Source organism: Lontra canadensis, unplaced genomic scaffold (assembly GCF_010015895.1).
Source record: "Lontra canadensis isolate GAN:19392208 unplaced genomic scaffold, GSC_riverotter_1.0 scaffold26, whole genome shotgun sequence".
Taxonomy (NCBI): domain Eukaryota; kingdom Metazoa; phylum Chordata; class Mammalia; order Carnivora; family Mustelidae; genus Lontra; species Lontra canadensis.
In genome coordinates this window covers 1,490,154-1,513,884 of record NW_022631020.1, presented here as the reverse complement: position 1 = coordinate 1,513,884, position 23,731 = coordinate 1,490,154, and the positions used below count along the sequence as shown (strand labels likewise).

Below are 23,731 nucleotides of genomic sequence, written 5' to 3'. Positions count from 1 at the left end.
TCCTCTTAAATGCGAATGAGACGGCAGCACTTCAGAGCTCTGTTACCTTCATGGATTCTTTCAGTGGCCCTAAAGGTACAATCTCAGGTAGATTCAGAAATGGAGGGGTGAGGTTGAGTGATCTCTCCGGGTTTTGTTTAGCCAGTCTGTAGACTGGGGTTTCATACCATTTCTCTTACTCTTTCCAGTGCGTCATACTACCTCCCTCTCTTAAAGAGAACCGAGGGGCACCTGGGTGGCTCAGTGGGTCAAGCCTCTGCCTTCGGCTCAGGTCATGATCTCAGGGTCCTGGGATCGAGCCCCACATCGGGCTCTCTGCTCAGCCAGGAACCTGCTTCCCCCTCTCGCTCTGCCTGCCTCTCTGCCTACTTGTGATCTCTCTCTCTCTCAAATAAATAAATGAATAATCTTTAAAAAAAAAAAAAAAAAAAAGTCGAAAATATTCCCCTGAAAGGCTGGTAGTTGGTATAAGCTACTGTAACAGGTATTAGGTGAAATTAAAGACATTTGCCTTACAGAATATACAGTGTGTTTTGCAGCTAGCCCCATGATTAGAAGTGCCTACTCTGGTTTAAATGCCATTTTGAAATATATGAAAGTAATCCTTCACTGGAAATTATTTCATGGGACTGAAGGGAAGACCAGGCTCAGATTGGGTTTCCTTTCTCTGGTTCAGTTACTGTAATGTGCTGCTCCCTAGCCTTTCATTTTCCCTGTACATGGCACTTAATTTATGTGACTTAATGAAGCGATTTTTTCTGGTCTAGATGAATAAGATTTTCTTATCTGTGAGTAAACAGGTCTTAAATATATTTCCAAGATGAATTTGAGTAATTCTCAAGACATTTACAGCTCCCTCTTTATTGTCTGCTCCTCCTGACAGTTTGAGACGATGCACATGACAGACTCACTCCTTCAGAGCAGTGCAGAAAGCTCTTACGGCCAGGTTTCTTTAGTTTTCAGTGAAAACACTGGAATTGAGTTTCCCCTGTGCATAATTTGTGGCAGTGCAGTTTGCACCCCTTTGAAAGCAAATGTGCTCACAGCAAGGAAGACAGTCTCCAGAGTCTCAGCATGGCTTTCAGTTTCCCGGGTTCTGTCCGTTGAGGAGTTTGAAGGGAATATGTCCAGGAGAGGAGATAACAAGGCTCTTCTAAACACTCTGCTCATACCTCTGAGTCTCAAAAGCATCAAAGCTTGAGTGTTAGCCAGTGAGGGGTGTGTGCAGAAGACGGGGAGAGAGAGCAGAGTCTTGAAAGTTAGAATTGAGACACAGGACTTGTTACGCCACGGTGAATGAATCACGAAGATGTTATGTGCCCTCCCCCTTTTCTTTAGTTCTGGATTTTTAGCTCACAACTTCATACATTTGGAAGACGGCTTGAGTTGGTCTTTCTCAGCCTTAGTTGAATGTGATGATGTGTTTAGATGTACGTGTATACAGTGCACAGTTCTTGTGTCTGTTGAGCGAGGTGAATCCCTTCTCTGGTCTGTGTGCAGCAATGCAGTTGCTGGGGAAAGCGCCCTGGACCGAATGGCGTGTGGACTCGGTGGGAAGCTGGTGCTCCCGATGATCAAGGAACACATCATGCAGATGCTCCAGAATCGTAAGCCGGGTCTCCCTCAAATGCTCGAGGGGTGCAGTGTGGCTTTCTAAATCCTAAATTTGGACAGGCACTGAGACTTTCTTTCTTTGCCTTTTTTATCCTGCGCTCAGCCCAACTTTCGTATGGTCCTGATAAAATCCTACTTAGTCCTCTTTGGAACCACTCAGTCTTCTGTGGAAGAATGCTTTTTCTCACTACGGCAAATGTTCATTCAGTTCCCTCCCTAGAATTGGCTTCAGTGCATAGGAGGAAATCGTAATTCCAAGGAAAAACTATAGATTTGCTCCCTAGGCAGAAATAATCTAGGTTTTAATTTTTAAATGAGACATCGTTATTTATTGTGTATGAAATATTAGCATATTTGATTCATATCATCTTCCTTTATCCACTCCCTTTTGTTTTTAAAAACGTATAATCGGAAGAGAAGCCACTTCTGTATTTCTGCTATTGTTTTCATAGCAAATATTTGGTCATTTGTCAGCCTCTGTACCTGTAATTTATAGCAGTATCAAAAATTGTTGTATAGGTGTTCTACTTTTGTCTTTTTTTTTTTTAAGATGTTATTTTTAGGTAATCTCTGCACCCAGTGTGCTCCACCAAGCCAGCCAAGTGCCCTCCCTCCCTTTTTTTTGTCTTTTTAATTACGGAGTTAAGGTGCTTAACTTTTTAAAAAAATTCAAATACAGAAATGCGGCTTAGATTTAGAGATGGCCACTGTTAATCGGTCTCTGACACTTTGTCTGACTTTGTGCATACATGCAGTTTTTAAAAAGTTTGAACATACCTTAAGGACACCATACTCAGTTTAAGCTTTTACCCCAGGGTATATTGTATCACCACGTAAACAGCTCCCCCTCATTTTCTTAACAGCACATAGCCTTCTACAATACTCCACTAAATGTTAATAGTTTTTGTTGATTACAAATAATGCTAATGCATACACTCGTCTACAGAAATCCTGGTTTACTTGTATGTGTCTTTATATCTATAGGGTGCATTACATACAGGATAAACACTTGATGGTCCGACCATTGATTTAGCATCTTAAAGTAGTAAAACGGAGTTGTAACAAAAGACTACCTTCAAATCAAAGTGAATCGTTGAGAACTGGAGGCCTTATGCACTTTACCTAATTCTTTCTTATCCTATATAAGACTCTTCTCCTGAAAAGGCATGGCCCAAAACCGTTATTCCTTTTTAACGATGTGATTGTGTATCTGGGTCTTGGATAATTATCTTCCCCTTTTTTTCCCTCCTAAATTTATTGACAGTTTCTTTGCCCCTTCAAAGGGATGGAGACCGCATCAAAGATTGCTAAAGTTATAAGAGCTGTTAGGAAGTATCTAGCTTTTCCATTTTTAAAATGAAGAAAGGAGCCCAGATGCACAGGGTCACCCCAGCTGCCACTGTCTCATCGTTGGTTCACACTATTCAAATCAGTGTGGATGTGACTGTGACTTGTAGTTCAAGAATTTGGCTTTTAAATTTCTGCTACAGCTTACTAGCTGGATGCCAGAGGCTTTATATATATGGCAGTGAACTCTTAATAAGATTTGTTACTGTTAACTGTATGGCTTTGAGCAAATCTTCTGCCCCTTAATTTCCTCATCTGTAAACGAGGAAAAATGATGCAGAGATGTATTTCACGTGTGCAAAGAGGGCTTCAGCAACAGCAAACAGTATGTATGTCCTAGTAACTTCACATGTGCCCCACTTATTTTTAAAGATTGTTCTACTGGCTTTGCTTTAAATAATAAAAAGGAAAATTTAAAGGAGAAAAGCCATTTCCAAATACCTATACCATAGCATCACATTCTGCTGAACATACTTTCAGGGACTCTGCCTGTTGGAGATGTGTAGGCATATCTCTCTCTTCTCTGAACCAAATGTGGATACCTTCAGTGATTATTGCCTCTCTTCTTTAAATTAGTAAATTCATTGTGCAAAGATTAGCATCTTATTTACTGGTTTCCTAGGATGATTACTCCTCAATTGAAAAATTTTGGCTTACTGATCTGTTGAGTAATTGAAACTCACTAAAAATAAATATTTAATAAAGTTATAAATAATAGGTTTTAATATGTAACAGCAAGATTAGGAATTTCTCAGAAATTTTTTCTAGTAGAAAAGTTGACAACTTTTTTCTTGACCAACTCAAACCATCTTTCAAATGTATGCAGTTGTGAGCTAAAAATCCAGAATTAAAGAAAAGGGGGAGGGTACATAACAGTCACAACAGAGTTCATCTTTATGTGAGTTTTGGGCTCCCCAAAGTGAACAGTTAAGTCTGATAAAATACCAGACTTTACTACAACTTAAGTTAACCCTTAAGCCAGCAGTTTTCAAACCTTCTGTCTTCAGGACCCCTTTATGCTTTTAAAAATTACTGAAGGTCCCAGAGTGCTTTTGTTTATGTGGTATATCGATGTTTATACCATTAGAAATGAAAACAAACATTTAAAATGCGTACTTAAAGATAACAGTATTAAACCCATTGCACATTAACAAATAACATTTTTCATGAAGAATGACTCTTTCAAAACAAAAACATGTTAGTGAGAAGAATGTTTTATGCATTTTTGTAAATATTTTCTAAATATCTTAGGATATTTAGAAATAGTTCCTATTTCTGCTTCTTCCTTTGGTCTCATGGGATCTTACATATTTTGTAATCCTTGGAGTACTCCACTGGACCCTCAGAATGAGAGTGAGAGAGTATTATCAGGAGAATAGTTTTGATTCAGAGAATCCCAGGGTTCTTGGGCCCCACTTTGAAAACCATTGCTTTACAGATACTAGCTTTCTGTATTTATGTATCTCTTGCTTTTTGCCACAAGTTATGTGAAACACCTCAGAGGGAACAATAATATAAATACAAGTATTTAGAATTGAGAGTCAGGGAAATTATATATTACAATGTAATAGGAAGGTTTAGTAAAATAAATATTGTCTAGCTAATTTCTGTTATTCTAAAATCACATAGCTATTAGCAATAGAATACAAATGAAGTTCATGTATGTTCATGTATCATATTGTTAAATAAACATTCTTTAAAAGCAGCATCTTCCCTCGATGGCTTTTTTTTCTTTTTAAAGAAATGTGACTGAGGCACCTGGCTCGCTCGGTTCAGTAGAGCACGGGACTTTTGATCTTGGGGTCCTAAGTTCAAGCCCCATGTTGGGTGTGGAGATTGCTTAAATAAATAAAATGATAAACTTTAAAGAAAAAAAAAAAAAAAGGAAATGTGACCGGGGATGGAGATAAAGTGACTCTTTATTCAGTAAATAGCGTATGTGACACACAATCCAGGTACTTGTTGCTTACGGTAAAACTTAGGGGTAAAGCCTCATTTTCAGCAGTTGCTGAAAACACTAACAAGCTCTTTGCTTCCATATTGCCTTTTAACTACTTCTGGAATAGAAGTGCTTGTGTGACGGAACTGTCACCCCAGTGAAATAGTCCCAGTCAGGCACTTTTCTGTGTTCATTTTTCTAATTTATAAAAATATTTTGATAGTCTTTTCCAAATAAGGAGAACTTGGTGTTAGACTTCTAACTACCAGAGTGACATGTTTGTACTGGTTAATTGCTCTTCTTTCATGTGTGATTATTTTTTGTAGCTGACTGGAAATACCGGCATGCAGGATTAATGGCCTTATCTGCCATTGGTGAAGGATGCCACCAGCAAATGGAAGGAATTTTAAACGAGATAGTAAATTTTGTTTTGCTTTTTCTCCAGGATCCTGTAAGTACCAGTAAATATCTGACTCATACTTAATACTGTAGTTTCTCATGGGAGCCCATTGCCTTTACTTACACAAAGTTACCCATTCCAGCATCCAAGAGTAAGGTACGCAGCCTGTAATGCTGTGGGACAGATGGCTACAGATTTTGCACCTGGTTTCCAGAAGAAGTTTCATGAGAAGGTAAGTAACAATGCCCCAAACACTCAAATCAAGACTTTAAGAAGAGGGTTGGCATTTTCTGTGTATGCTTTGAAATGTGGCATTTCAAAATGGGTGCTTACCTACTTGCATTTCGCAGGTGATCGCAGCTCTGCTGCAGACCATGGAAGACCAAGGCAACCAGCGAGTACAGGCCCATGCCGCTGCCGCGCTTATTAACTTCACTGAGGACTGTCCCAAGTCACTACTTATCCCATATTTAGACAATCTAGTGAAACATCTGCATTCCATCATGGTACTTAAACTTCAAGAGGTAAATTTCTAGATCTTTCAGCTCCTTATCTAGAGATTAACATAGGTGAATTTGATGGGTAAGACCTAGAGAAAGAGAAACTTTTCAGCATGGCCATATAGAATAGAAAGTGAAGTTCAGCTATTTGAAGTAGAATAATTCAGTCTTGACAAGAGAATAGGCCAATATTGGAATTGGGGAAGAAGATAGAGCCTAAGGGTTAGGTAAAATCAGTATTTGAATTACCTTGAAAACAAGGCAGTTATTTTGAATTCTGATTTATGTAAATTTGGAAGAACCATTTTGTTCTTAACTGCTGCAAGAAATCATGATAAAGTGATTGTCGGAAATTAGCACGGTGGCATTGTGAGGCATAAACAAAAAGGGAGAAGATTTACCTCAAGACTGTCAGAAGATTATTGCTCCGAGAGCTCAGGAGGAAATTGGGGGAAGATGACTCTAAAAGTCGTTTCTCAGGAAACAGTAACAGTTTCTGCTGGTTTGAATTTAAAAAGATGAAGAAGTAGTGAAAAATGTTGACCATTCTTCTCACCTGGATGACAGAAGTAGAGAGATTAGAAAAATTTTCCTTTTTGCTTTAAATATGTTGGATGTCAAACAAGGCCCGGCTGTCCAAATAGAAGGTTTATAGTTAACAGCTTAAATAAGCGGTGCAACCTAAAAACGATTGAACGCTGTTTAATATAGCGCTGTGTGAGAAAGAGGATGCAGAAGAGAAAGGCAAAGGTTTAGGCTCGGTTTGTTGTCAAATACCATGAAAATAAATTGCTGTAAAACTGACAGGAATAAAAAGGACAAATAAAAGCCTTTTTTTTAGGTATTATATTTAATAGTCATAAAGTTACTGTCAAGTTGCTGTAAAAGTAGCCTAACATTAGAAACTCAGTTCTTTGGGGTTTTTTGTTTTGTTTTGTTTTTGTTTTTTAAGATTTATTTATTTATTTGAGATTGGGGAGGGGCAGGAGAGAAAAATCCCAAGCAGACTCCCTGCTGAGCACAGAGCCCAACGCTGGACTTGATCCCAGTACTCTGAGATCGCGGTCTGAGCCGGAATCAGGAGTCAGTTGCTCAATCAGTTGAGCCATCCAGATGCCCCTGGAATCTTAATTCTTGTACATTAATTCATTGTGAACCAGTGGCAATTTGCCTAACCCTGTTCTCAAGGAGAACAAGGTGGAAGACAAGATTCAGTGTCTCAGAAGGCAAAGAAAAGGGGTTCGAGACAGGATGGGTATTCAGAGTCAGAGGACAACAGACTGAGAACATGGTAAAGGAACATGAGTTAATCTGAAGACAAAGAAGCAGACCCAAATTGAAAGCAGATGAGTTGGTTAGTCAGGCGTAGATGGACCAAACGTGACTTTACAAGTAGGTTTGGGTAGAGGGTTGAAGAGTAAAGAGAGTTTCTGTTGCATCCCCTTCCCCCAGATGGGCAACATGTCAGATTTTTAAAGACTGAAAGAAGGAATTGCTAAAATGGGATGGGAAGAGGATAAGGTATGTGGGCAAAAGTTGTACGAAGAGAGGGTAGCCAAGAAAGAATGGCATTGCTTTGAGATCAGAGGTAGGGTCAGGACCTGAAATGTGGAGCAGATGCAGAAGGGAGTAGGTTACCCTCTTATGGGGCAGTGGAAGTGGTACCCCGAGTTGAAGACCTCTGCGGAGAGTGGCTAAAGTTGCTAAGGGGAAGGAAAAAGTCTGGAGTACTCACTGGGTCAGGTATTCATATGAATCCACAGGGATTATAAAATAGTATTACTGGTCACAGCATGAGCCCAGCTGCAAGTACCCACTGCTCGTTACTGGCCAGGTCCGAGAACACCACAGGTCTTCAATGCAGAAGGAGGGTGCGCTCACCAGTCTCACCACACGGCGAAACTGTTTGTGAGGGAGCCCTGGCACCCGTGGTACTGTTAAGAGGGACCTTCTAGGGAGAGTCAGATTGGAAGAAAAAGGGAATTCTCTCCACACCTGGTAGGACAGCACCAAGTACACAGTTAGTAGTGGGAGTAAATGAGGAAAAAGGACAGAGAAAGATAGGCATTAAGCAGGGGATACAAAAATTGGAAGAGGAATCAGATTTGTGGTAGAGCATGAGCTGCTCTGAGATAAAGCAGACATGAGAAGCGAGCGCTTTGTTGAATGTTGCTAGCTGCTACTCTCCGTAGTTCCATGGGGATCCTTCCGTTTGCTCTGGAACCTACAGTCTTCACTCTGGCTGCTGGACGGTGGTCTCAGCATGCTGGCAGAGAAGCTTTTGAGAGCTCGCAGCGGGTGTTTCCACCAGTTTCTCATTTCCATGACTTGTTTTGTGTGTTTTCCTTCTAGTTGATTCAGAAAGGAACCAAGTTAGTGTTGGAACAAGTTGTGACATCTATCGCATCAGTTGCCGATACCGCAGAGGAAAAATTTGTCCCCTACTATGATTTATTTATGCCGTCACTAAAGCATATTGTCGAGAACGCAGTTCAGAAGGAACTCAGACTTCTCAGAGGAAAAACTATTGAGTGCATCAGCCTCATTGGTCTGGCCGTCGGGAAGGAAAAAGTAAGTAATTTTTCAAAGGTTGAATTTACTGTATGTAATTTGGCTGTGGAGGCATTGAGGGTTCTAAAGGGCTTTTCCTTCTGATAAACAGTTTTCTGATTGCTTGATTTTTTTCCATCTTCTTACTCTCCTATCACTGCTACTTTGTATATAAATTCATTTTATCAGTGTTAATATTAAGGTTTAATCTTAATTCAGTTACGCTCTTGAAACCTCCTCCTTTTCTTAGCCCATGTACAGTCTGTTTCCTAGGAGGCATGTGGGGTTCAAGATCCATATGTGTAGCTTCACCAATTTCAGCATGTACTTGGAAACATTCCACTTGCTTTCTTACTAATCCAAAAGCATCAGGTGTCCTAAGAGAGAAACCCTATATGCATATAGCTCTTCAGAAAATAATTACCAAGGACCATGCCCCAGTCTATTTTTCTCCCCCCTTCCCCCCCGCCCCCTGCCCGGCATCTCAGAGTTGTCAGAGCTGATCCAAAGGAAGTCTGACCCCTCAGGTTCCAATTCTCAGAACTATCAACATTCGAACCTCTCTGGTGGGTCTTTCAAAACCAGCATCAGCTTTAACTTACCTTATAAACTGTTTTCTGTGGGATACTGAGAACCTAACCAAAAATTTATGTTCCATACTCTGTCTGGTTTTCAAAACTGTCTTTGAAACACTGCCTGTTTACACAGTGGAGATTGCCAGAACTACACAGAGTTAGATGAAAATCATATGGTTCTAGGGAGCAATCCAAAATTTTCTTTCTGGATTTGGATTATCTTTTTACTGCTGGAAATACATAAACTATTGACCAAAACTTGATGTCATTGGAGATACCTCTGTACTGCAGTTCACACTGACCTTCCCTGGAGAACATATTATTCTAGAGAGAGCACTAAGTCTGCAATATATAGATGAGAATTTTTCCGTGTAACTTTAGTCTGAGGGGTTGTGACCCATGTGCGAAATGTAATAGATTTTCTTTTGGAAAGTTTTGTTGTTACACAAGAAACAAAACTGGGTAGCAATAAGCACCTCTCTGATCTGGGAGCCACAAGTAACACTGGTGTTGATTTTCCTGTTTCCTACTAGTTCATGCAAGATGCATCAGATGTGATGCAGCTCTTACTGAAGACCCAGACAGACTTCAGTGACATGGAAGATGATGACCCTCAGGTAACGCAGCTTGCGCACATTGGCCTTGATCCATTTAGGAGTTGTGGCTAGTGCAGGGTTAATGAACTCAAAAAATAATGAGTAAAAAAAAAAAGGGAGTAATGCGGTCCTTGAGATAACCCCTGGTTTCAGAGACATTCTTCACTGGCTTTCCTTTACTTTTCCTGCCACCTTTTGCTCAGTCTGCCGTAGCTGCCCCCCTCTCTTCTGACTCTCAGTTGATTTTTGGTGCTCTTCGGGTTCTGTCCCAGGCCCTTTGTCTCCTGAGCAGTGTCCTCTACACCGTGGCTTCAGTTTTCCTCTGTATGCTGTGACTTCCAGGTCTTTCTCTGAATTCAGGGTTCATTTATCCAACAACTTATAAGACATCTCTGTTTGGTTGTCTCCCAGTCCTCTCAGTGCCACCTGACTTCCTTCCCCAGTCAAAAAAGAAATACAGAAACCTAACAAACTTAGCACCTGCTCTGCTTTTTTCTTTCTGCCTGTGAACAAACATTCATTTCACTTAGGACTCACCCCCCACCCCCACTCAGCCTAATCCCTGCTCATATTTCACATCTGGTATAAGTCGTGATAGTGGGTTCTTATGACAACATGCTGTAAATCACAAGTGTGTGTCGTAATCCTGGTAGTATTCACAGTACCTATCAGGGACTACATAAATAATTGCTGAATTACATTTTGACTCTATACAGCCACACTATAATTGTTTCCATAAACTTAAAATTTGTCTTCTTTTGTTTTAGAATAGGAGTGGGGAGTATTTGTGTGAACATACATGGGGTAGATGTATTGGGGAGTAAAAAAATCACCCTGGGTTACCAGGATGATGAATTAAAAACTGGAATCTCTGTAGGTAATTTGCAGGTGACTAAGACTATGTAAGTACAGCAGCAGAAGAGGTGTCTTCAATGTGCCCAGCCACTTAGAAAATTAAAACAGCTGTGAGAAAGGAATGCTTTGTTTCTTGGGTGTAAATAAATGTTTAACAAATGGAATGCTAGGCAGTAGAGATACAGTCAGAAAAAGGTTCCTGCCTTCAAAAACTCAGTGCCATACCAGGTACCTTAGCCTGGTATAGTTAAGTGGGTTTTATTTATGTAGTCCAGATGCTATTAGAGAAAAACTAAATATTGCTTCTTGAAAGTAACAAAAAATAAGACACAGTCCTGGTCTTTCTTGCCTCACATGCTGTCTGTATCCGAGGGTAAAGGTTCACAATGATTTTGTTGTTTCTGAATGTTTTAAGTATATGACCTTAGAACATGGACTTACCTCTTAAAGAGGGCTGAGTGTAAAATAAAACATTGTTTCTATGAAATAGGGAAATGGCTTTCTTTGTGATGGCTTTTTACCCATTGTTTTAAAATCAGTTTTAATTTTTTCCCCCCAGATCTCTTACATGATCTCAGCATGGGCCAGAATGTGCAAAATTCTTGGAAAAGAATTTCAGCAGTACCTTCCAGTGGTTATGGGGCCTTTAATGAAGACCGCTTCAATTAAGCCTGAAGTAGCCCTTTTAGACAGTACGTGTCTTCACAAAGACATAGGAGTTGTAAAATTCTTCTCTGTGATTATTTTTAATGTAAATTTGTTTTCTTTCTGTTAATAGCACAAGACATGGAGAATATGAGTGATGATGATGGTTGGGAGTTTGTGAACCTTGGGGATCAGCAAAGTTTTGGTATTAAAACTGCAGGATTGGAAGAAAAGTCTACTGCTTGTCAGATGCTGGTGAGGGCGTCCACTGTTTAGCAAACTTCAGTTGACAATCTCCCATAACACCTGTGTACACATTTCAGAGTTCTTTTCATAGGTGCTAAAGAAATTATTTTAAAGAGCAGGAACATATTCTTTAAAATGTAGAAACCTTATGACCCATTTACTTTTGGATAAAGAAATCCTGTAGGTGCGGTGCCTGGGGGGGCTCAGTCCGCTAAGCCACCTACTCCTGCTTTGGGCTCAGGTCATGATCTCAAGGCCCTGGGGTCAAGCCCCACATAGGGCTCTATGCTCAGCCGGCAGAGTATTCTCTCCCTCTGCCCCTCCTCTTGCTCATCCTCTCTCTCTTTCTAAAATAAATAAATCTTTAAAAAAAGAAATCATGTAGGTAAACTTCATTATCGGTGCTGCTTCTAACAACAGCAGCAAAACACAAGCAGCTCGAATGCTTGTTACTAGCAAGATAATAATAACGTACCCTAGAATATTACACAGCTGATAAAGCTACGTGGGGTCAAGGACTTTTGTCTGTTTTGTGCTTAGTGTATAGTAGATAAGATGGCCAAAGAACATTTTTTTGAATGAATGAACAGAAATGTGCTCGTGATACTGAAAATTGTATGGTTTCACTTGTTTAAAAAAAAAAAATACATAAACATTCTAGGGACATCAAAAAGTTTGCAGTGATTATCTCTTATGGTAGTTATGGGGTCTTGTGTGTAAGTTCTCTTTGAGTTGTTTTTTTCCCCTTCATGAGCTTGTGTTATAGGACAATACATTTTTATAAATTTATAAAATATAGGGACAATAAATTTTTTTTAAAGATTTTATTTATTTATTTGACAGAGATCACAAGTAGGCAGAGAGGCAGGCAGAGAGAGAGAGGAGGAAGCAGGCTCCCCGCTGAGCAGAGAGCCTGATGCGGGGCTCGATTCCAGGACCCTGGGATCATGACCCAAGTTGAAGGCAGAGGCTTCAACCCACTGAGCCACCCAGGTGCCCCAACAATATATTTTTTAAAAGAATTTTAAAATTATGGTTTTAGATAATAAATTAAGCAATTAAATAAGCCTAAATAAAAGCTAATTGTTTACACTTTATCTTGTACTAATAAAGGACTATTGTGTTTTCTAATTCATTAAACTTGTATTTCCTAAACTTAGCTCATCAGTACTTAATATATTTTATAAACATTTATGTCCATAATTTATGAACATCTTGGATTTTTGTGGTATCTCTCAAGCAGAGAGCAATTATAAATGTCACATCTCTACACAAAATTATCAAATCTTTTAATGTTGTGGAAGAAAGTAAAGAAACTATTTTTAAAACAGCACTGTTTGGGGCACCTGGGGGGCTTAGTCATTTGGGCATCCAGCTCTTGGTTTCAGCTCAGCACAGGGTCTGAGGGTGGTGAGAGGGAGCTGCACCAGACTCTGCTCTGGGCATGGAGCCTGCGTGGGATTCTCTCTCTCTCTCTCTCCCCCACCCCACTCCTCCATCCCACAATCCCCGATAACAGGTGCTCTGTCTCTGAATAAATAAGTAAGCAGACAGCATTGTTTTTCTGTTTCAGTGCCGAAATTATTTCTTTTTTAAGATTGATTATTTGAGAGAGAAACTACTCAAGCAGACGCCCCGCTGAGCACAGATTCCCGAAGTGGGGGTGACCTGAGCTGAAACCAGGAGCTGGAAGCTCAACTGAATGAGCCGCCCAGGCGCCCTGAAATAATTATTTTAAGAAATACAAAGTAACGTAAGCCAGTTGGCAGATATACAAATAAATGATATGCCACAATTACATTTTAGAGTGAGAGGATGAGCGTGGAGGAGGGGCAAAGGGAGAGGGAGAGAGAACCTTAAACGAGCTCAACACTTAGCTCGTAGGCCGACACAGGGTTCTATCTCAGGACCCTGAGATCAAGAGTCAGACTCTGAGCCGACTGAGCCACCCAGTCACCCCTATATCTTCCCCCCCCCCCCAGGATTTTTTTAATCAAGAGAGAGCACTCACCCCCTCACAGACGGGGAGGGGCAGCGGAAGAGGGAGAAGCAGACTCCCTCCCGAGCAGGGAGCCCAATGTGGGGCTCAGACCCAGGACCCTGAGATCTTGACCTGAGCTGAAAGCTGGGGCTTAACCAGCTGAGCCTCCCAGGCGCCCCTTATCTTTTTTAAGTTATTTTTCCTTAATTGATACATTTTGTTTGAAGTTTCTCATAGTGGTGAAACTTTTGCAAAATTCTCCCATGCACGAGAATTAAAACGAGTGGTATTTGAACTTTTGAAGGACAGTGTATGCTGCAGTCACGCCATGGCCCTTTCCCACTTTACAGTTCTTCTTTACATTTATATTTGTGTTTTCCAAATACCCTTCACAGTCCTGCATGCCGCTTTTTTTTTCTTAAGATATTGTTCATTTATCTATTTGAGAGAGAGAGAGAGTGAGCAGGGGGAGGGGAAGAGGGCCTCTCGGTGGGACTCCACACTGAACACACAGCCTGACACCGGGCCTGATTTCAGGGCCCTGAGATCTTGACCTGAGCTGAAATGGGGCGTGGGATGCTTAACGAACTGAGCCACCCAGGCACCCGCTGCATGCAGCTCTGAATACATTTCTAGTCTGGATACAGCATTCTGTGGTCCTTAGGATTCTGCTATTTATTAAGTATTAACACCTAAAAACTAACATGGATCTTGATTTCTTTTCCGATATTTTGTTTTCAGGTTTGCTACGCTAAAGAGTTAAAGGAAGGCTTTGTGGAATATACTGAACAGGTTGTCAAACTGATGGTCCCTCTACTGAAGTTTTATTTCCACGATGATATCCTACAATTTTTGAACGCAAAACATTTCTAGTATTAATTCAGTTGTAGCTTGTTCAAGTATTAGACTTTGTGTTAACTGCAGCCTACATCACTGTTACTGTTTGCACTAACTGTAGATAAACTTCGGTTTTTGCTTGGGCCAAAAACATGAAAAAGAAAATGTTAGCTCTAACTTCTAGTTGACAGCTTTTTCTATGAACCTCTGACAGGTTTTAAGGATTGATATTTTATAAGCAAATGTTTGTGGTTATATATATAATTGTTACTTTTCTCAAATATCTTTGGGTGATGTTAAGAAACTTAAGACCTTTCTTAATAGGTTAGAGACTCTGAGAATTTTGTGTGGTTGTACATTGGTGAGGAAGAGATCCTCATTAGTTTTCCCGGGAGAATCATAGCTTTGGTTGCATTTATTAGAAACCTGTATTGCCTAAAGTTTTGGGATAGGAACATCTCGAGATAGGCCCTAAGGATCCCAGATCCTTCCACATTTGAGACTCATTGCTACTGTATTGTAGTGACGAAAAAGATGGGAGATAAGTCATACGGGTAGGGAGATGTCTGGTTTGTACACATGTTCTGCTTACCACAAGCTCCTGGGTAGCAGTCTGGGATAAACAGGTTACCTGGTGCTTAGTGAGCACTTTAATCTTTACATAAGCAAAGGGATAGAACCATCTTTTGAGGATAGCGATTACACTAAGTGTATCTAAGAATAGTGATTATGTTTCCTTAACAACAAAACGTGTTCGAGTGGCAGCAGCAGAATCCATGCCTCTTCTCCTGGAATGTGCGAGAGTTCGTGGTCCTGAGTATCTCACACAGATGTGGCATTTTATGTGTGATGCTCTAATCAAGGCCATTGGCACAGAACCAGATTCAGATGTCCTCTCAGAAATAATGCATTCTTTTGCAAAGGTAAGTATTTTTCTTTTAAAAACACATATAAGGTGTGTGTTCATTTATTAGTCTAGCTAAATAAATAAAATTGAATCTTTTTGTGCTATAACAGATTATTTTATTTACTGAAAATGTTTCATCCTCTTTTAGTTTAACGCTTTTTGTTTTGTGTTTGTTTTTTGTTTTTCTTCAGAGTAGCCGCTCTTACAGGCTAGTCTTGGTTAGTTTCCCCCCTCATTTACCTAATAATCCAGCTGCAGAATCTTGGCTCACTTCCAGCCCACACCTACTTGGTCCTGTTCTCTGCTCTGTCCTTCTCCTGTTCATACTGCCTGTGTCTTTGTGCGGAGATAGCCTTACTGGGTCTGTTCCAGAAGTCTCTGTCCTTTCTCTCCCTCTCAGTTCATTCTGCTTTTCTCAAACATGAACTTGCTCGTTACTTGTCACTTCCCTTCTTGTATTTCTTGGTCAGCTCCATGGCCTGCTTCACACTTCGTTTTGAAAGTTGTTCGTCGTCTTTATTTGTCCCCATTTACCCTCCTGCAGTTTGAATTTACTTCTCTTTTTCCAAAGAATGCACGCTGCTGGGCCTTTGCATATACCCTCCCCGCCCAAGCTGTAGTGCCTGCCCTCCCAGCACACGCCTGCCCTTTTACTCGAGCTGGGTCTGTGCAGAGTCTGTGAGTGCTGATTGAGCTCCCTAGCGGCTGGGTGCTCTACTCCGTCTTTGAGACGTCAGCACCTAGCAGTAATGCCTGGCGTTTAAGACCTGCTCAGGATCTGCTTCGTGTAAAAACATTGTTTAAGTTCTTTTTTTTGAAGTACTGTCACTGTAACACACACACACCCCCACACCCCAAGCATTATCTACTCAGTCAGTCATTAGTCTTCCAGGGTACTGGCTTAGTGAATTTTTCTCATGCTCCCCTGTGATTCTTTTTCTTTTCTTTTTTTTTTTTTTTTTAAGATTTTATTTATTTGACAGACAGTGAGAGAGGGAACACAGCAGGAGGAGTGGGAGAGGAAGAAGCAGGCTTCCCGCCGAGCAGGGGGCCCAATGTGGGCTTCAATCCCAGCACCCTGGGATCATGACCTGAGCCGAAGGCAGATGCCTAACAACTGAGCCACCCAGGCGCCCCTTTCCATGTGTGATTCTTAGTGGAATTTAACTAGTGACTCTAAAACCCTTGAATCCCATGGCCTGCTTTCTTGACCCAATTCCATTGTAGTGCATTGAAGTCATGGGAGATGGATGCCTTAATAATGAACATTTTGAAGAATTGGGAGGAATATTGAAAGCTAAACTCGAAGAGCATTTTAAAAATCAAGAACTGCGGCAAGGTAAGTTTTCCACGCTTTTATTTCTGAATGTGATCCTTGACCATTTTGGCAACATTTACAAAGACGTTTATTTGGGTGTGTTTTAGTTAAAAGACAAGATGAAGACTACGATGAGCAGGTGGAGGAGTCACTGCAAGATGAGGTAAATCCCTCCCTTCGGGGCCTGATTTATATGATCGTTCGCATCTGGACGATTTTAAATGCTTAAGTTTCTGATTCATCTGACTTGTCGTTCTGACGGTAGTTACCAGCAATCTTCAGCAGAAGAATCTGACACGTGTTGCACTTGCGAATTTAGAGAAGGAGTAATTGAAGTTAGCTGCTTGTGCTTGGGACGCTGCGGGGAGTTCTTGCGGCGGTACCTCACGCACGGCCACGCTCGGAAGCCCCCGGGTATTTCTCCACGTACTCCTCAACAGCTTCTTATTTGGTGCTTTTGGCACTTTAAAGATTAGAGTGAGCTCAGATCGGGTGTTGAATGACTATCTAAGCCACACGCCGTTGACGGTCTGGGGCTCAATCTAGGAAAGGCTCATCTTTTTGTGACGTCAGTTGTTTTTCTCTCGGACCACAGAATACAGATTTTATCACAGATAACACAGTGGTTGACGTAAGTCAGTTGTCTTTAGCTTGTTGCTCAGTTCTCTCCTCATCCAATCACTTGATGCTGTGAAATCTATTTGCGCTGTGTGTTCAGGGCCCAGAGTGCGGCCCGTAGCCATCCCGGTAGACCAGTCAGCCCCTTGCTGTGCAGGGGCTCACATGCTGACAGCCGCAGCTTGTGAGTAACTGAACCCACGTCTCTGCCAGTCTGCTCCCAGGTTAGAAACATTCTTGCAGAAAACGAAAAAGAGTACTGAAGTAAAAACACTCTATCTCAGAACTTCGAAACTTACTTCAAGAAAACTCTTGAGAATAAGCACAGTACTTGGCCACACCTTCTCCTTCTGGGCGAGTAGGAGACGCTACCCCCAGTCATCAGTGTAAGCGCAGGCTCCGGACTCTTGCTCTGCCCTTAAGAAAATGATGACAAATTGAGTTTTCTACACATCTTAAATTTTGAAAAATAAATGTAACTATCATAGTGGAGATAACTTTTTAATGCATGTGGATGTTGTATGTGTTTTTGTTTTTAGGATGATAATGATGTTTATATTCTGACCAAAGTGTCAGACATTTTGCACTCAATATTCAGTAGCTACAAGGAAAAGGTGTTACCGTGGTTTGAACAGCTGCTTCCGTTAATTGTCAACCTAATTGTAAGTGTTGCCTCTCTCTGATAGTTATTTTAGATAGTTGCCTGGGATGTTTTCAGAGCAGCTTTTGAAAACAAACTTTTAGGTTAAAATGAATCTTAGAAATCATAGAGAGCTTCCAGAGTACATCTTTAATTTTGTCAAGTTTATTGCATTGCCCTTGATATTTTCTCATTTAATACATGCCTAAGGTTTGCTAATTAGGTTCTCCATAGTTCAGTTAAATTAAAGTGCATTCCAGGGACCTACAAATGACTTTTCATTATTTGAGGTTATGTGTGCCCTGCTAAATTAACAAAATTATTACTTATTTTGGTGGCCCTAGAGGATTCAGTTAAAATCCTTGTTACGTACAACCAGCAATCATACATTGTGGATGATGGCCTTATGTATTCAGTTTTTTAAATATGCATGAAAAGCAATCCGTAGAAGTTTGTCTTGCTTTGGCTTTTACTTTTGCTTTGTATATAAAAAATGCAGCACATTTTTTAAAAAGTTTAGGCACATGTGACTTAGCCTGTTGAGTGGATACATAAAGTTAAAACCTGTTCACAGCTTTTCTTGTTGTTGTTTTTTTGTTTTTGTTTTAAAGATTTTATTTATCATTTGTCAGAGAGAGGGCAAGAGTGAGAGAGTGAGTGAGCACAAGCAGGGGGAGCAGCAGGGAGAGGGGGAAGCCGGCTCCCCGCTGAGCAGAGAGCCCAATGTGGGACCCGATCCCAGGACGCTGGGATCATGACCTGAGCCGAAGGCAGATGCTTAACCCACTTGAGCCACCCAGGCGTCCCTCTCTTGTTGTTTCTCAAAGACAGCATTATCATTATCTTTTTTATGAAGCAAATATACATAAGTTGCTGCTGCTGCTGGTTCTTCCTGGTATGTGCTAATGTGAGATTGTGAGATTCAATAGAAAAATCTCACAGAGTCTTTTAAACTTGTAGTTCATTAAATCTCTGTTGTAAGTTGAAGATTGTTATTCACAAGAAGTGATTATTACTGTGTTGTATTTCATTGCCTGTATCAGGAATATCCATGTAAGCTGATAGTCAATAGTGTCTTGGTTTGTTTTTGTTTTTGTTTTTGTTTTACATCCTTTATGTACTCTGGTATTCAAAGCTTAAAAGATTCTCTCTTTTATAGTGTCCGCATAGACCATGGCCAGACAGACAATGGGGATTGTGCATCTTTGATGATGTCATAGAACACTGTAGTCCAGCCTCATTTAAATATGCAGAATATTTCTTAAGGCCGATGCTCCAATATGTATGTGACAACAGCCCGGAAGTCAGGCAAGCAGCTGCATATGGCTTGGGAGTCATGGCACAGTATGGTGGAGATAACTACCGTCCTTTTTGTACAGGTACATTTGTTTGGTTCCAGGCACTCTCTTAATCACTTCCTTGTTCTCTTCCACGCCCCCAAACATTATATCACTATTTTTGCTGTGTTTTCCTTCCCGTTCTCAAACTTGTCACCTTTGGTGCATACGAATTGACCTCTTCGTTCTAGAAACGGAAATGAAGTCTGAGTGGAATCTGAGCCTCTCCACCGCGTCCTCCGGAGCACAGTTCATTTCGGGTTTGGGGTTTACACCCCAGCTGTAGGAGAGGACTTTTTTATTTTTAATTTTTTTTTTTTAAGATCAGTTTGAGAGATTGAGAGCACACATGAGCCAGGGTTGGGGCGGAGGGCAGAGGGAGAAGGAGAAGCAGACTCTGCACTTAGCACAGAGCCCGATGAGGGGGCTTGATCCCAAGACCCTGAAATTATGATCTCCACCAAAGTCAGACTCTTAACTCACTGAGCCACCCAGGCGTCCCGAGCACAGGACTTTCCAGACATATTGGGATCCCTGTAGGGATAGCACAGGAATATAGCTGGAGGCTTTTAAAAGCTGAAGTAAGTGGTAGGGATTGTAAATCTGGAGGCTCCTGACCTTGACCTCATAGGGTCTCCTTCAGTAGAGTGAGTGCTGTGCTCCTGGTTGGGGGCAGCCTGCCTTTCCTCACTGGGTCCGGTTCTGCCGCCAAAATGACACAACATGCCTTACACCTTACTAATTCTTCACTGTAATCGATAACGGGGCCATAGATAAAAAAAAATATTGGCATGAACTGTGAGGTTTTAACTGACCTTCTTGCAATTGCCTATTTTAGAAGCACTTCCACTGCTGGTAAGAGTTATTCAGTCTGCTGATTCTAAGACCAAAGAAAATGTCAATGCTACAGAGAACTGCATCTCAGCAGTAGGGAAAATTATGAAGTTCAAGCCTGACTGTGTGAGTGTTGAAGAAGTGCTGCCGCACTGGTTGTCCTGGCTTCCACTACATGAAGATAAAGAAGAAGCTGTTCAGACTTTTAATTATTTGTGTGATTTGATTGAAAGGTAAGAAAAAGGACAAATTAGACCTTATTTTCTTCCTCTTTTTATAAAACAGTGTTTCCTGTGCATAGCCCTCAGATGTATAGGTTTCTAATAATGTTGTCTTTATAAATCATGTTAAGCCATATCACAGTTAATGCTGCCTTACAGTTAGATCTAATTTTGACTTACTCTTTATGGAATTAAATTCAGCAGTTGAGGCATTGTAGAATATAATGTTATAAGAAGGTTCCCTTTTAATATTGTCACCCTCCCCATTTATCTGGGGTTTTTTGTTTATTTGGCTTTAGGTTTTTATTTTTTAAGATATTTATTTGACAGAGAGAGCACAAGCAGGGGGAGAAGTGGGCTCCCTGCTGAGCAAGGAGCCCAATGCGGAACTCAATCCCAGGACCCTGGGATTGTGACCTGAGCCAGAGGCAGATGCCACTTGGGCACCCTGCTTTAGATTTTTTTTAAATTTCAGCTTTACTAAGGTGTAATTGACATATATCACATACTGGTAGAATGAGATTGAAGAATGTTGATAGTGCCATTATTTGACCCTCTAAAATTCTGGTGTTTGGTGGGGGAGGGAATTCAAGAATCAGTGGTGTAAGGAAAGTATTCCGAACCAGTAATCAAGATCTGGCCCCAGGCTCTGGCATTATTGATGCTATTTTGTGTTCATGAGTATATCTAAGAATTGCAACAACCTGGAGGCCATGGAAGCTATCTCATCCCAGGTGTGTTCTTTGGTGTCGGTCTTCCAAATTTTCTTTTTTTTTTTTTTAAGATTTTATTTATTTATTCGACGGAGAGATCACAAGTAGGCAGAGAGGCAGGGAGAGAGAGAGGGAGAAGCAGGCTCCCTGCTGAGCCGAGAACCCGATGTGGGGCTCGATCCCAGGACCCTGGGATCATGACCGAACCGAAGGCAGAGGCTTTAGCCCACTGAGCCACCCAGGCGCCCCTGTCTTCCAAGTATTAATCAGATATAGGCTCTGTCACTGTTAATTACTGCTTTTATTCATGAATAACTTTTAAGGACTACAACCTCTCCTTTCCTAGAAGTTGTAGAAATCGGCCAGTGGGCATATTCCCTCAGGCCTTTTTAAGTCCTTGTTCACAGAAATGCTGTGTTTGAGTGTTCCCATGGAGAACTGGCATTCCGGGGATATGATAGGCATCCTGGAGACTGTACACTCCTTATCTGCTCCTGCCTCTGAAGCCACCAGTTCTTCGTTATGCTCTTGGATCATCTCCCTTGGAAATGACTATTCTGAAAGTCTCTTAATGAAAGGCTAGAATTCTAGTTAAATTCACTATCATGTTTCTTTCCATTAAACTCGTGTAAAGTTTATTTCCCAACATACTCTTGAAATGCCTCTAAATCCTTTTAAACTTCAAATTTATTTGGAAACCATTTTGCCATATATAAATAAAAATAGTGCTAAGAAACTGTTATTCTTAGTAATAGATCTTTTTTTCCCTTAACTAAGTCACAAATTATTTATAAAGCACTTTGAACATTCTATTCCTTGCCCCTTAAAACAAATCTAAGAAATGAGCCAAGTATTTTTCCTGATTTACATGGCAAGACGTTGGAGAGCTAATAAATAAAATCAGCTGGTTTTCCTCCCACTGAATATGACTTTAGTGAATGTATAATCATCTTAGAACAAAATTGTGTAACAAAATTCTATGTTGGAGGAAGGATGTAGGAAAGTATGAGTGCTTGAGTGATTTCTCCTTATAATTTTCATTTATAATGGCTTTCTTCTCTTTGGTCAGTAATCACCCCATCGTTCTTGGCCCAAACAATACCAATCTGCCCAAAATATTCAGTATAATTGCAGAAGGAGAAATGCATGAGGCAATTAAACATGAAGATCCTTGTGCCAAACGTCTGGCTAATGTAGTTCGTCAAGTACAGGTAAGCTGTTGTGCTGAAATTGTGGAAGGGGCAATAAAATAGTTTTTGAGAGGTGTTTTGGTTTTGGTTTGGGGGTTTGTTTTGTTTTCCTTTTTTCTATATTAGAAAGAAATAGGTACCCAATTTTTCTTTTTTTCTTTTTTTTTTTTTAATTTTTTTAAACATTTTTTTAAGATTTTATTTATTTATTTGACAGACAGAGATCACAAGTAGGCAGAGAGGCAGGCAGAGAGAGAGGGGTGAAGCAGGCTCCCCGATGACCAGAGAGCCCAATGTGGGCCTCGATTCCGGGACCCTGAGACCATGACCTGAGCCAAAGGCAGAGGCTTTAACCCACTGAGCCACCCAGGCGCCCCGCCCATTTCATTTTTATATTCTCTTATCTCCAAGGCTCAGATTACTTAATATATGGTCTGTGTGTTCTCACTTTTTTTATTAGCACTAAAACATTTGTCCTAAACTTGAGACATTTTGAATCTTACAGTTGGTTCTTAGCACATACTCATATAGGGTTTTTTTTGCATTGTCTGAAGGAAAAAAAAGATGAGATTTGAATAGTAAGTAAGATGTCATCTACCAAAGTCTTTTAAATGATTTATGCTCCCCGAACTCTTACCTGTTGTTTACTTGACTATGTCCTCTACCAAGTATAGGTTTATCAGATCAGACTAAATGAAGAAAACTTAGTGTAAATGAACTTTAAAGATATGAACAGATTTCTTACTTTTATAAGGATACTCATGAAACTACTGTACCTTGAAAGAAAGTATTTGGCATTATTACAGTCTACCTAATGATGGTTAGTACAATACTTCTAAATGACCGTTTCACTGAATCTAAATTTCTGAAACTGTTTTTTCCTAGACTTCTGGAGGATTGTGGACCGAGTGCATAGCACAGCTCAGTCCCGAGCAGCAGGCAGCCATACAGGAGCTCCTGAACTCTGCTTGAAGGGCCTTAATATCACCACCAGAAAACTAACTCCAAATAAACGTTTACCCTTTTGTTTAGGTTTCTTTGTTTTGTTTTTGAGCAAAGAGAGCGGTAGAGTTGTGTTGTGTAGGCCGTTTTCTTCTGCAAGGCCACACCAGCGGGAAGAGAAGCACTGGGTTTCAGAGTGGTGTTTGAACAGGTTCTCGTACCACAGAAGAGGTTCCCCGTAAGCCCTACAGTAGCACTGAAGAGTATTTTTCTACTGCTGTAAGCCACCTGTGTGAACGTGAAAGGGAAGTGAAATTAAGTTCTCTCATTAGACAAAGGAAATTTAAGAAAAAACAGCGTTAAGATCACTCAGCGTAGATGTCTGTTAAAAACAATTTGCTATACACCTAGTGTTAATTTTATTAATTGGAGTGTGAGTCTCTTTGTAGGGTAGAAAGAAGCCTTCTACCCAACAAACTAGTAGATCTAAAAATTGAAAAAAAAAAAAAAGCTGAAGACAAAAACAAGCATGAAGATGTCATATTTGATGTCACTTTCAGTTTTTTCCCAAAAGGCTTATGCAGTGACTCAATTTGGAAAGCTTTTCAGCTTCCAGCCCTTGAATGTGAAGTGTCGTTGGCATGTCTGGCAGTAGTCTCTCATTCACTCCTCAATAAACAACATTGAAATACAAAAGAAGTTTGTGTAAAAATTCAGTACTGTCTGGCTTTGATTCATTTAATGTTTTTAATACAAGAATAAGCTAATATTTTTTTAGAGTAGTAACTATGGCTTTGAATGTTTTCTTTTTTCCCCTAATATTTTCCTTGTGCAGTTGGAACATTAATTAAACTGTCTAGTTTTTACCATCTTCTACTTTAATTTAAACTAAGTTATATATCTATTCCTTCACAATCAGTATCCTT

General features: G+C 40.4%; 1 protein-coding gene across 1 annotated transcript in view; it reads left to right on the top strand.

Moving 5' to 3' along the window:
* Window positions 1-23,501, top strand: part of IPO5 (importin 5) — a 57,916-nt gene extending 34,415 nt beyond the window's left edge. The window contains exons 13-29 of the mRNA XM_032864128.1: window positions 1,501-1,607; window positions 5,227-5,351; window positions 5,443-5,532; window positions 5,651-5,824; window positions 8,153-8,371; window positions 9,459-9,542; window positions 10,936-11,068; window positions 11,155-11,276; window positions 13,990-14,086; window positions 14,836-15,008; window positions 16,220-16,331; window positions 16,418-16,473; window positions 17,468-17,590; window positions 18,728-18,947; window positions 19,744-19,972; window positions 21,743-21,884; window positions 22,749-23,501. Coding sequence (XP_032720019.1) covers window positions 1,501-1,607; window positions 5,227-5,351; window positions 5,443-5,532; window positions 5,651-5,824; window positions 8,153-8,371; window positions 9,459-9,542; window positions 10,936-11,068; window positions 11,155-11,276; window positions 13,990-14,086; window positions 14,836-15,008; window positions 16,220-16,331; window positions 16,418-16,473; window positions 17,468-17,590; window positions 18,728-18,947; window positions 19,744-19,972; window positions 21,743-21,884; window positions 22,749-22,835 — 2,293 coding nt within the window. The 3' untranslated portion in view covers window positions 22,836-23,501. The remainder of the gene's footprint in view (window positions 1-1,500; window positions 1,608-5,226; window positions 5,352-5,442; window positions 5,533-5,650; window positions 5,825-8,152; window positions 8,372-9,458; window positions 9,543-10,935; window positions 11,069-11,154; window positions 11,277-13,989; window positions 14,087-14,835; window positions 15,009-16,219; window positions 16,332-16,417; window positions 16,474-17,467; window positions 17,591-18,727; window positions 18,948-19,743; window positions 19,973-21,742; window positions 21,885-22,748) is intronic.
* The last annotated feature ends 230 nt before the right edge of the window (window positions 23,502-23,731 follow it).